The sequence below is a fragment of the Tenebrio molitor genome, chromosome 3, assembly GCF_963966145.1.
Source record: "Tenebrio molitor chromosome 3, icTenMoli1.1, whole genome shotgun sequence".
NCBI classification, from domain to species: Eukaryota; Metazoa; Arthropoda; class Insecta; order Coleoptera; family Tenebrionidae; genus Tenebrio; species Tenebrio molitor.
The window spans coordinates 29,664,949-29,678,206 of record NC_091048.1 but is presented as its reverse complement, the minus strand read 5'-3'; the positions used below and the strand labels follow the sequence as shown (position 1 = coordinate 29,678,206).

Genomic DNA, 13,258 nt, shown 5'->3' with positions numbered 1-13,258 from the left:
TATTTAGTGCTTTTACAAAGTACTATCAGCCATTTTTTTTCATTTCGGAACAGTACAAGGTACCACCTACCAAATTGGACTAATCCTATTAAACCACTCTTGGGCCACAATAAATGGTTGCGTTATTATTTATTAACCATTCAATCTACCATTGTGACATTTAAGTGACGTAATAGTGAATATCTGTAATTTTTGCGATTGCGTGCAAGTACCGACACCCAGTACTCCCTCTAGCTATTTGCTTAATGAAAACTTCCACAAGATCTTCTTACGTAGACTTGTTCAAAAGAGTGAAATAAGAATACGACGTTTTTAGCATCTGCAAGAGCGTAAATCTCGGTTCAGATTCAGGCGAGTACTCTTCAGTACTTACAGCAACGAAGAGATCGTAGGACATGATTCCGATAGGCATAGCGTGAAGGGAAAGAGGTTGCTGAGCTCTCACCATCACCAATACAAGATCTTTTTCCAAATCGACTGGAGCTTGGTACCAGCGAGATGCCAGCACAGCGTCCGCAACTTCCAAGCTCTGAGATAGTAGAGATTGTCCAGCATGACAACTCAAGAAGAAACTTAACATCCATCCTCCTAGGTGCAGGAGTACTCCAATATTTTTTTCCTGAAATGTGCTTCTCTAAGATTTTTTTACTCTTTGGTGGTCGTACCTTCATGTATTGATTGGCGAGACCCGCGATGATGATCCCCACCATGAGAACGTAGCACCCGTTGGAGTTCTTGTAGCGGCTGTTGAACAACTCACATATACTGGACACAACAATGAGTGTGCGGTTCAAGAAACTAGTACCTGATGATGTGGTGGTGGTACTTTACACAATGGTTCACTCTCGCGCGCATTACTTCTTCACGAGGGTCGTCGAAAGCTTCACTTGAGAGCCTCTTCAGGTGTTTTATCTTGAGTACTATGTATTCGGCTACTTCAAACGCGGTGAACGTCACACTAGCTCCTCCTTTGATGATAGAGAAGATTCCAAAAGTTTGAAGAGCGAGAAGAATCCACTTGGTCGGAAAGATCTCGGTGTTGAAGGGTATCCACATGGAGATAAAGAAACCACACATTTCTTTCAGTCCCTTCTCGCGATTAATCCGTTCACAATCCGGTACTTCCAGCTGTTTAATGATGAAATATGTTGTCATTCCCACAATGCAGTACTTGGAGTAGAGGTTGGAGTAGAGGTCGAGGCGGCGACAGCGCTCGTCGAAGTTGTCCGGTTTGGAGAACTCCTCGAAATGGGATAAGTACCGAAAGAGAGAAGATGTTTTCTCCAAGTTCCAGACGAATGTTATGATCATGAAGTGGAGACCAAATAGTGAGCTCAACACTGAAATATCGCCGCTCAGGTCCACATCGAGACCATCTAGAAGGAAAATATCTACAAAGTGTTGTCTTCATTGAGAAAAGTACCTTTCAGGACGACGATCAAGTGCAGCAAGACGCCCAGCCAAAACGGAACCGATAATAGTAGGACAAGGTAGTACCGGAAGCGAAAAGAAAATGTGTTGGGAGTTTCGCCCTTGCCTGGCCAGAACTGATGGCCTCTCAAGATATCGATACTGCCTTTTAGAGCCACAAACTTTTCTTCCATTTTGACAAAGAACTAGTGACACTTAAGTGTACTTTCTTTTATAGTTTCAAAAGAAATGACAGACCACGCATTTGATGCAAAGAGATGCATCTAATGACAAGGCAAGTCGAGGAATTTACATTTTTAAGACGTTCCCTTGCGATACTTAATCATAAGTCCTCGACCAATAGGGGAGAAGTAATCGATGACAAATGAATGACTAGGAAAATTAGAAGTTTCCTCTTCAGTATCGACCTTGAGGTTTGAGTGGTTTTGCAGCTAGTACCGCGTACCGGTACTAGCCTTGGTGCTCGAGTAACCTTGCAAAAGTGTACCAAGTTCATACATGCGGGAAGAATTGATTTGTACCGACAGAGACAAACTGGGCCAATCTTGTTAGACATCATATAATTTTGTTCAATGATCGATGGTGGGTCTGTTGTAACACATGGGCGTGGCCATCAGCCGCTCGGTTCATTCATTAACTATTGAAGATTACGATCGATGGCCGAGGACATTAATTGAAAATATTTTAAAATCAACTTGGAACAAGAATTTAACGAGTTGTTTTGTTCGTACCCAGAGGTGCGATCCGGTGTTTGTTTTTCAATTAAGGAACCCTTTCGAGTTTGGGTCATTTGATTTGGTTGAAAGAGACATCATTTTTAAAATAAAAAAAATCATATTTTTGGCTCCCACACCAACAAATGGGGTCTATGACCGGAACTTTCCCTATGCCTGAATTCCACTCATCCTAAACAATAACTCACCGCAATTTCGTTCGAATCGGCGCCAAAAATTTTTTTCCGAAAAACCACGTACCCCCCCCTTCTATCGAATTTGCACCCCGAAAAAACATTTAAACGGCCATAGCTCCCTTATTAAAAATAATATGACAATGAATTCTACACCGCTGGATTCCTCTTTTCAATGCGCTTCTTTTGAGCCGAAAAAATTTTACCTAGCTTTTTTCGTTTAAGAGAAATTCACAAAAAACAAAAAAACTCATATTTTTGGCTCCCACACCAACAAATCGGGTCTATGACCGGAACTTTCCCTATGCCTGAATTCCACTCATCCTAAAGAATAACTCACCGCAATTTCGTTCGAATCGGCGCCAAAAATTTTTTCGAAAAACCACGTACCCCCCCCTTCTATCGAATTTGCACCCCGAAAAAACATTTAAACGGCCGTAGCTCCCTTATTAAAAATAATATGACAATGAATTCTACACCGCTGGATTCCTCTTTTCAATGCGCTTCTTTTGAGCCGAAAAAATTTTACCTCGCTTTTTTCGTTTAAGAGAAATTCACGAAAAACAAAAAAACTCAAAAAAACCCATATTTTTGGCTCCCACACCAACAAATCGGGTCTATGACCGGAACTATCCCTATGCCTGAATTCCACTCATCCTAAATAATAACTCACCGCAATTTCGTTCGAATCGGCGCCAAAAATTTTTTTCGAAAAACCACGTACCCCCCCCTTCTATCGAATTTGCACCCCGAAAAAACATTTAAACGGCCATAGCTCCCTTATTAAAAATAATATGACAATGAATTCTACACCGCTGGATTCCTCTTTTCAATGCGCTTCTTTTGAGCCGAAAAAATTTTACCTAGCTTTTTTCGTTTAAGAGAAATTCACAAAAAACAAAAAAACTCATATTTTTGGCTCCCACACCAACAAATCGGGTCTATGACCGGAACTTTCCCTATGCCTGAATTCCACTCATCCTAAACAATAACTCACCGCAATTTCGTTCGAATCGGCGCCAAAAATTTTTTCGAAAAACCACGTACCCCCCCCTTCTATCGAATTTGCACCCCGAAAAAACATTTAAACGGCCGTAGCTCCCTTATTAAAAATAATATGACAATGAATTCTACACCGCTGGATTCCTCTTTTCAATGCGCTTCTTTTGAGCCGAAAAAATTTTACCTAGCTTTTTTCGTTTAAGAGAAATTCACAAAAAACAAAAAAACTCATATTTTTGGCTCCCACACCAACAAATCGGGTCTATGACCGGAACTTTCCCTATGCCTGAATTCCACTCATCCTAAACAATAACTCACCGCAATTTCGTTCGAATCGGCGCCAAAAATTTTTTCGAAAAACCACGTACCCCCCCCTTCTATCGAATTTGCACCCCGAAAAAACATTTAAACGGCCGTAGCTCCCTTATTAAAAATAATATGACAATGAATTCTACACCGCTGGATTCCTCTTTTCAATGCGCTTCTTTTGAGCCGAAAAAATTTTACCTCGCTTTTTTCGTTTAAGAGAAATTCACGAAAAACAAAAAAACTCAAAAAAACCCATATTTTTGGCTCCCACACCAACAAATCGGGTCTATGACCGGAACTTTCCCTATGCCTGAATTCCACTCATCCTAAACAATAACTCACCGCAATTTCGTTCGAATCGGCGCCAAAATTTTTTTCGAAAAACCACGTACCCCCCCCTTCTATCGAATTTGCACCCCGAAAAAAAATTTAAACGGCCGTAGCTCCCTTATTAAAAATAATATGACAATGAATTCTACACCGCTGGATTCCTCTTTTCAATGCGCTTCTTTTGAGCCGAAAAAATTTTACCTCGCTTTTTTCGTTTAAGAGAAATTCACGAAAAACAAAAAAACTCAAAAAAACCCATATTTTTGGCTCCCACACCAACAAATCGGGTCTATGACCGGAACTTTCCCTATGCCTGAATTCCACTCATCCTAAACAATAACTCACCGCAATTTCGTTCGAATCGGCGCCAAAAATTTTTTTCGAAAAACCACGTACCCCCCCCTTCTATCGAATTTGCACCCCGAAAAAACATTTAAACGGCCATAGCTCCCTTATTAAAAATAATATGACAATGAATTCTACACCGCTGGATTCCTCTTTTCAATGCGCTTCTTTTGAGCCGAAAAAATTTTACCTAGCTTTTTTCGTTTAAGAGAAATTCACAAAAAACAAAAAAACTCATATTTTTGGCTCCCACACCAACAAATCGGGTCTATGACCGGAACTTTCCCTATGCCTGAATTCCACTCATCCTAAACAATAACTCACCGCAATTTCGTTCGAATCGGCGCCAAAAATTTTTTCGAAAAACCACGTACCCCCCCCTTCTATCGAATTTGCACCCCGAAAAAACATTTAAACGGCCGTAGCTCCCTTATTAAAAATAATATGACAATGAATTCTACACCGCTGGATTCCTCTTTTCAATGCGCTTCTTTTGAGCCGAAAAAATTTTACCTCGCTTTTTTCGTTTAAGAGAAATTCACGAAAAACAAAAAAACTCAAAAAAACCCATATTTTTGGCTCCCACACCAACAAATCGGGTCTATGACCGGAACTTTCCCTATGCCTGAATTCCACTCATCCTAAACAATAACTCACCGCAATTTCGTTCGAATCGGCGCCAAAAATTTTTTCGAAAAACCACGTACCCCCCCCTTCTATCGAATTTGCACCCCGAAAAAACATTTAAACGGCCGTAGCTCCCTTATTAAAAATAATATGACAATGAATTCTACACCGCTGGATTCCTCTTTTCAATGCGCTTCTTTTGAGCCGAAAAAATTTTACCTCGCTTTTTTCGTTTAAGAGAAATTCACGAAAAACAAAAAAACTCAAAAAAACCCATATTTTTGGCTCCCACACCAACAAATCGGGTCTATGACCGGAACTTTCCCTATGCCTGAATTCCACTCATCCTAAACAATAACTCACCGCAATTTCGTTCGAATCGGCGCCAAAAATTTTTTCGAAAAACCACGTACCCCCCCCTTCTATCGAATTTGCACCCCGAAAAAACATTTAAACGGCCGTAGCTCCCTTATTAAAAATAATATGACAATGAATTCTACACCGCTGGATTCCTCTTTTCAATGCGCTTCTTTTGAGCCGAAAAAATTTTACCTAGCTTTTTTCGTTTAAGAGAAATTCACAAAAAACAAAAAAACTCATATTTTTGGCTCCCACACCAACAAATCGGGTCTATGACCGGAACTTTCCCTATGCCTGAATTCCACTCATCCTAAACAATAACTCACCGCAATTTCGTTCGAATCGGCGCCAAAAATTTTTTTCGAAAAACCACGTACCCCCCCTTCTATCGAATTTGCACCCCGAAAAAACATTTAAACGGCCATAGCTCCCTTATTAAAAATAATATGACAATGAATTCTACACCGCTGGATTCCTCTTTTCAATGCGCTTCTTTTGAGCCGAAAAAATTTTACCTAGCTTTTTTCGTTTAAGAGAAATTCACAAAAAACAAAAAAACTCATATTTTTGGCTCCCACACCAACAAATCGGGTCTATGACCGGAACTTTCCCTATGCCTGAATTCCACTCATCCTAAACAATAACTCACCGCAATTTCGTTCGAATCGGCGCCAAAAATTTTTTCGAAAAACCACGTACCCCCCCCTTCTATCGAATTTGCACCCCGAAAAAACATTTAAACGGCCGTAGCTCCCTTATTAAAAATAATATGACAATGAATTCTACACCGCTGGATTCCTCTTTTCAATGCGCTTCTTTTGAGCCGAAAAAATTTTACCTAGCTTTTTTCGTTAAAGAGAAATTCACAAAAAACAAAAAAACTCATATTTTTGGCTCCCACACCAACAAATCGGGTCTATGACCGGAACTTTCCCTATGCCTGAATTCCACTCATCCTAAACAATAACTCACCGCAATTTCGTTCGAATCGGCGCCAAAAATTTTTTTCGAAAAACCACGTACCCCCCCCTTCTATCGAATTTGCACCCCGAAAAAACATTTAAACGGCCGTAGCTCCCTTATTAAAAATAATATGACAATGAATTCTACACCGCTGGATTCCTCTTTTCAATGCGCTTCTTTTGAGCCGAAAAAATTTTACCTCGCTTTTTTCGTTTAAGAGAAATTCACGAAAAACAAAAAAACTCAAAAAAACCCATATTTTTGGCTCCCACACCAACAAATCGGGTCTATGACCGGAACTTTCCCTATGCCTGAATTCCACTCATCCTAAACAATAACTCACCGCAATTTCGTTCGAATCGGCGCCAAAAATTTTTTTCGAAAAACCACGTACCCCCCCCTTCTATCGAATTTGCACCCCGAAAAAACATTTAAACGGCCATAGCTCCCTTATTAAAAATAATATGACAATGAATTCTACACCGCTGGATTCCTCTTTTCAATGCGCTTCTTTTGAGCCGAAAAAATTTTACCTAGCTTTTTTCGTTTAAGAGAAATTCACAAAAAACAAAAAAACTCATATTTTTGGCTCCCACACCAACAAATCGGGTCTATGACCGGAACTTTCCCTATGCCTGAATTCCACTCATCCTAAACAATAACTCACCGCAATTTCGTTCGAATCGGCGCCAAAAATTTTTTTCGAAAAACCACGTACCCCCCCCTTCTATCGAATTTGCACCCCGAAAAAACATTTAAACGGCCATAGCTCCCTTATTAAAAATAATATGACAATGAATTCTACACCGCTGGATTCCTCTTTTCAATGCGCTTCTTTTGAGCCGAAAAAATTTTACCTAGCTTTTTTCGTTTAAGAGAAATTCACAAAAAACAAAAAAACTCATATTTTTGGCTCCCACACCAACAAATCGGGTCTATGACCGGAACTTTCCCTATGCCTGAATTCCACTCATCCTAAACAATAACTCACCGCAATTTCGTTCGAATCGGCGCCAAAAAATTTTTTCGAAAAACCACGTACCCCCCCCTTCTATCGAATTTGCACCCCGAAAAAACATTTAAACGGCCATAGCTCCCTTATTAAAAATAATATGACAATGAATTCTACACCGCTGGATTCCTCTTTTCAATGCGCTTCTTTTGAGCCGAAAAAATTTTACCTCGCTTTTTTCGTTTAAGAGAAATTCACGAAAAACAAAAAAACTCAAAAAAACCCATATTTTTGGCTCCCACACCAACAAATCGGGTCTATGACCGGAACTTTCCCTATGTCTGAATTCCACTCATCCTAAACAATAACTCACCGCAATTTCGTTCGAATCGGCGCCAAAAATTTTTTTCGAAAAACCACGTACCCCCCCCTTCTATCGAATTTGCACCCCGAAAAAACATTTAAACGGCCATAGCTCCCTTATTAAAAATAATATGACAATGAATTCTACACCGCTGGATTCCTCTTTTCAATGCGCTTCTTTTGAGCCGAAAAAATTTTACCTAGCTTTTTTCGTTTAAGAGAAATTCACAAAAAACAAAAAAACTCATATTTTTGGCTCCCACACCAACAAATCGGGTCTATGACCGGAACTTTCCCTATGCCTGAATTCCACTCATCCTAAACAATAACTCACCGCAATTTCGTTCGAATCGGCGCCAAAAAATTTTTTCGAAAAACCACGTACCCCCCCCTTCTATCGAATTTGCACCCCGAAAAAACATTTAAACGGCCATAGCTCCCTTATTAAAAATAATATGACAATGAATTCTACACCGCTGGATTCCTCTTTTCAATGCGCTTCTTTTGAGCCGAAAAAATTTTACCTCGCTTTTTTCGTTTAAGAGAAATTCACGAAAAACAAAAAAACTCAAAAAAACCCATATTTTTGGCTCCCACACCAACAAATCGGGTCTATGACCGGAACTTTCCCTATGTCTGAATTCCACTCATCCTAAACAATAACTCACCGCAATTTCGTTCGAATCGGCGCCAAAAATTTTTTTCGAAAAACCACGTACCCCCCCCTTCTATCGAATTTGCACCCCGAAAAAACATTTAAACGGCCATAGCTCCCTTATTAAAAATAATATGACAATGAATTCTACACCGCTGGATTCCTCTTTTCAATGCGCTTCTTTTGAGCCGAAAAAATTTTACCTAGCTTTTTTCGTTTAAGAGAAATTCACAAAAAACAAAAAAACTCATATTTTTGGCTCCCACACCAACAAATCGGGTCTATGACCGGAACTTTCCCTATGCCTGAATTCCACTCATCCTAAACAATAACTCACCGCAATTTCGTTCGAATCGGCGCCAAAAATTTTTTTCGAAAAACCACGTACCCCCCCCTTCTATCGAATTTGCACCCCGAAAAAACATTTAAACGGCCATAGCTCCCTTATTAAAAATAATATGACAATGAATTCTACACCGCTGGATTCCTCTTTTCAATGCGCTTCTTTTGAGCCGAAAAAATTTTACCTCGCTTTTTTCGTTTAAGAGAAATTCACGAAAAACAAAAAAACTCAAAAAAACCCATATTTTTGGCTCCCACACCAACAAATCGGGTCTATGACCGGAACTTTCCCTATGCCTGAATTCCACTCATCCTAAACAATAACTCACCGCAATTTCGTTCGAATCGGCGCCAAAAATTTTTTTCGAAAAACCACGTACCCCCCCCTTCTATCGAATTTGCACCCCGAAAAAACATTTAAACGGCCATAGCTCCCTTATTAAAAATAATATGACAATGAATTCTACACCGCTGGATTCCTCTTTTCAATGCGCTTCTTTTGAGCCGAAAAAATTTTACCTAGCTTTTTTCGTTTAAGAGAAATTCACAAAAAACAAAAAAACTCATATTTTTGGCTCCCACACCAACAAATCGGGTCTATGACCGGAACTTTCCCTATGCCTGAATTCCACTCATCCTAAACAATAACTCACCGCAATTTCGTTCGAATCGGCGCCAAAAAATTTTTTCGAAAAACCACGTACCCCCCCCTTCTATCGAATTTGCACCCCGAAAAAACATTTAAACGGCCATAGCTCCCTTATTAAAAATAATATGACAATGAATTCTACACCGCTGGATTCCTCTTTTCAATGCGCTTCTTTTGAGCCGAAAAAATTTTACCTCGCTTTTTTCGTTTAAGAGAAATTCACGAAAAACAAAAAAACTCAAAAAAACCCATATTTTTGGCTCCCACACCAACAAATCGGGTCTATGACCGGAACTTTCCCTATGTCTGAATTCCACTCATCCTAAACAATAACTCACCGCAATTTCGTTCGAATCGGCGCCAAAAATTTTTTTCGAAAAACCACGTACCCCCCCCTTCTATCGAATTTGCACCCCGAAAAAACATTTAAACGGCCATAGCTCCCTTATTAAAAATAATATGACAATGAATTCTACACCGCTGGATTCCTCTTTTCAATGCGCTTCTTTTGAGCCGAAAAAATTTTACCTAGCTTTTTTCGTTTAAGAGAAATTCACAAAAAACAAAAAAACTCATATTTTTGGCTCCCACACCAACAAATCGGGTCTATGACCGGAACTTTCCCTATGCCTGAATTCCACTCATCCTAAACAATAACTCACCGCAATTTCGTTCGAATGTGGACTCGTTATTGTTTTAACAACCTGTAAGAGTGTAAGTCTCGCTTTAGATTCAATAGAGTAGGTACTCTTCAGTACTTATAACAACGAAGAGCTCTTGGGACATGGGTCTAATAGGCACAGCGTGAAGGAAAAGAGTTTACTGAGTTGTCATAAGACGTTTTTATAAATCAACAGGAACTTGGCACTCAGGAAGAGTGTTGTCACCCAGCTTCTCAAGTACTTAGTACTGCAATGATTCTTTCCCAAAGTGCATTTCTTTTTTAAAAAATCTTTCGTACTTGTCCACACGTTACGTATGGACTGGGGAGCGGGCTTGAGGCTAGCACCACGCACTGGTACTATCCTTGGTACGCTGGCAATTTTGTAAAAAGTGTATCGGTTTCGAACTTGTGGGAAGAATTGATTTATACCGACAGAGATAAAACGAGATCAGTCTTGTCAGACTATTAATTCGACGGCAATGAAGCGTCATATAATTTTGTTAAATACTTGATGATGTTGTGGGTTTGTTGCAACACATGGGCGTGGACATCAGCCGCTCGGTTCAGTCATCAATTATTGAAGGTTTCGATCGATGGCAGAGGGCATTCGAGTGAAAACATTCTTAAAATCATCTTAGGAACCGAATTGACTAAAGTTTTGTTTCTTTGTAGCCTCTAGTGGGACCCGGTACTTGTTGGCATGCGTCTTTCAATAAATAAACCCTTTCAAGATATCGATTTTTTAAGTTTTTCTTCAAAATAAAAAACCACACCATTACTTCCCCATTCCACCCTTTTTTTTTATTTTTTGCATCATCCTCTCGTTTGCTTGGTACAAAGATATCACTCGATTTCACACATTTTGATCCCTTTCTTTTGCTCATTTTGCCAAATTCCCTCCTAATCCCACCCCGACGCCCACATTCTTTTGTATCGACCTTTTAATGTGTTTTATTTAATTTTTCTCTACAACTGGAGCCATAATTATCATTTCTTGTCATTAATTATTCACTTTATAATTATAACACAAGAGTGGTGTGTTTTACGCACGCATCTCTATAAATTAAATTCTCACCCCCAACTCGATCCACTTCGGTCAAACTTCTACCATGAGTATCGCAGTTCTCGGGGAAAGTCTAAGCTACCTCCGCTTCAACTGCATCTGGCCCAAGAAGGACCAAGAGCTGAATCCTGACAAGTACTACCATGTGAAATTCGTCCTGATGTTGTTGTCCACATCGATAATACTAATTCGGAGTACTCTGCACCTGATCGTGTCACTCCGATGTAAGTACCATTATGTCCCCAAAAAGTACCACAAGATGGTTCCGCAGCAAACTCCAACAACATCAGTGAAGACTTGATCATGATGATCTCAGAGATCGGGGTCTACTACTTCATCGCGATATTCGTCTCGCACCAGAAGCAAATCGCGCAGATCTACGTCGACGTGTCGGATTTTGACAACTTCGAGAAACCACAAAACTTCGACAAGGAAAATAAAAGGTTGACGTTCTTATCGAAGATGTACAAAGCGTACATAGACGTCGCCATTATATACTTCTGTTTGTCGCCTTTCATCACCAAGAGATTCTGCGAGAAGCAGAACCAAGACAGAGAGTTCAAAGAGATCTGCGGTTTGTTGGCAACAACTTGGATGCCCTTCAATATCGACGTTTTCCCCACCAAGCAATTTTTCTTTCTGTGGCAAAGCTACACCATTGTGTTTACGATGAAGTAGGCCGCTCTTATCTCGTTTGCCATGATGGAAACAATAGAGTACTCGTCGAGATCGGCAATCCATTGTGATTACCTGTTGTGTTTTAGCATTGGTAAAACAATTGATAAGTACTACACGCGGTGCTTGTCTATTCACGTGTTGCTAACAGGTGCGCTGCTCGGTTGCATAGGCTACAGATTCATGGAGGTAAATCCAAAAGACAGATCTAAAAGATTCCACTTCTTTCTTTTCTAGAGTTTCTCTTTGAATTTGCTTTCGATCTTCTTGGGTTGGTTGCTGTCTCTCTGCATTGTCTGCATCAGCGGACAGCATCTCATAGATGAGGTAAGTCGTACTACTCGATCAAAATTTTTGACTCGTGTTAGTTTTGCTGTTCTAGGCTGTTTCTGTAGCCGATGGTGCGTACAATAGTGAGTGGTACCAACGCGACGTCAGTTTTCAGAAAAGCATCCTGATTGTGCTGATGAGGTCACAGAAACCTATACTGGTCCACGCTGGTCCTTTCAGCTACGTTTCCTACGTGCTAATCCTGACAGTGAGGATTTTTCCCCTTCAAAGAGTCACTCCTCGTGATAATCTTGTTGCAGATATTTAAAACGGCTTACTCGTATTTGACTCTACTCAGCTCTTGGGCAGTGTGGTGGTTCATGTTTTTCAACACTTTCTTCATAGTAATGGTACTAAGCAAAATCACGTTGCTTGTGTCTGTGCAAGTTTTCGAAATATCTTGGCACATCAAGTTGAGGATCACTCACTTGAAGAACATGCTTTTGGTGTGTTTTGACGACGTGGCGGCGAGTCGGGGGCGGCTAAATCGCTGCATCCAGTACCACACCAACATCATCAAGTAATTCTTCACTTATCTAGACCTACACAAAAAAAGGGACAGTTCAGTTACAGCGAGAGATTCAACGATTGCTTCACCAGAAGCATGTTCGTCCATCTTGCCACCACCGGAGTTATTTGCGGTTGCCTGGAAAATCAAATCGTCAAGGTACCACCTCAACCACTCCAAAACGCCCCAAATCGGAGTTGTTGGTGTTTCAGGAACACCAGGTCGAAGCCGTTCTGCACATCTTCGGGTGGATCGCTTCGATCTTTGTTTCGTGTCTAGGAGGACAACTTTTGATGGATTCGGTACCACCTCCAAGACAACCTCTCAAGTGTTTTCAATTTTCAACTGGTTTCCAGAGTACTTCAGTTGCTGACGCCGCTTATGGTTCCAAATGGTACGAAGCTGACGTTCGCACCAGAAACGATTTGATTCTGGTGATCTTGAGAAGCCGGAAGTCTTTATTTGTTAATTTATAGTTTAGAGCTTGTGGCGTGCTAGATAATTTATAGTTGCTTGGATAACGTCGTTATTTATTGAGGGTCGACATCGATCCGAGAGAACATGAAATATTCAAGTGGAGATAAATCCAGTCACGTGGAGGCACTAAAACAATTTTTTTGGAACTTTACCACAGGGAACTGTTTTGGGTTCTTTCCTTTTGTTGAAACTTGCTGTGGCCACAGTTAAAGTATTCACAATATCAATAAGTTCCAAAAAAAAAGTATTTCTTTTAAACTGTGTATTTATTGTTTTTTGGTGGTACCCAGTGGTACTATTTGGAAT

The 13,258-nt window shown here is 40.2% G+C and overlaps 2 protein-coding genes and 1 pseudogene across 2 annotated transcripts in view; 1 reads left to right on the top strand and 2 right to left on the bottom strand.

Annotated features, from left to right (window-relative positions):
* The window catches only part of LOC138125815 (uncharacterized), a 53,596-nt gene that overhangs the window by 11,843 nt on the left and 28,495 nt on the right, over positions 1-13,258 (bottom strand). The window lies entirely within an intron of this gene.
* LOC138125828 (odorant receptor 67c-like) lies at positions 60-2,152 on the bottom strand. The gene is made up of 4 exons (XM_069041367.1): positions 1,424-2,152; positions 806-1,376; positions 666-765; positions 60-619 (listed from the first exon to the last, which is right to left on the bottom strand). The coding sequence occupies exons 1-4, from the start codon at positions 1,602-1,604 to the stop codon at positions 269-271; spliced, it is 1,203 nt and encodes a 400-aa protein (XP_068897468.1). The 5' UTR covers positions 1,605-2,152; the 3' UTR covers positions 60-268.
* LOC138125829 (odorant receptor 47b-like) lies at positions 10,723-12,962 on the top strand (annotated as a pseudogene).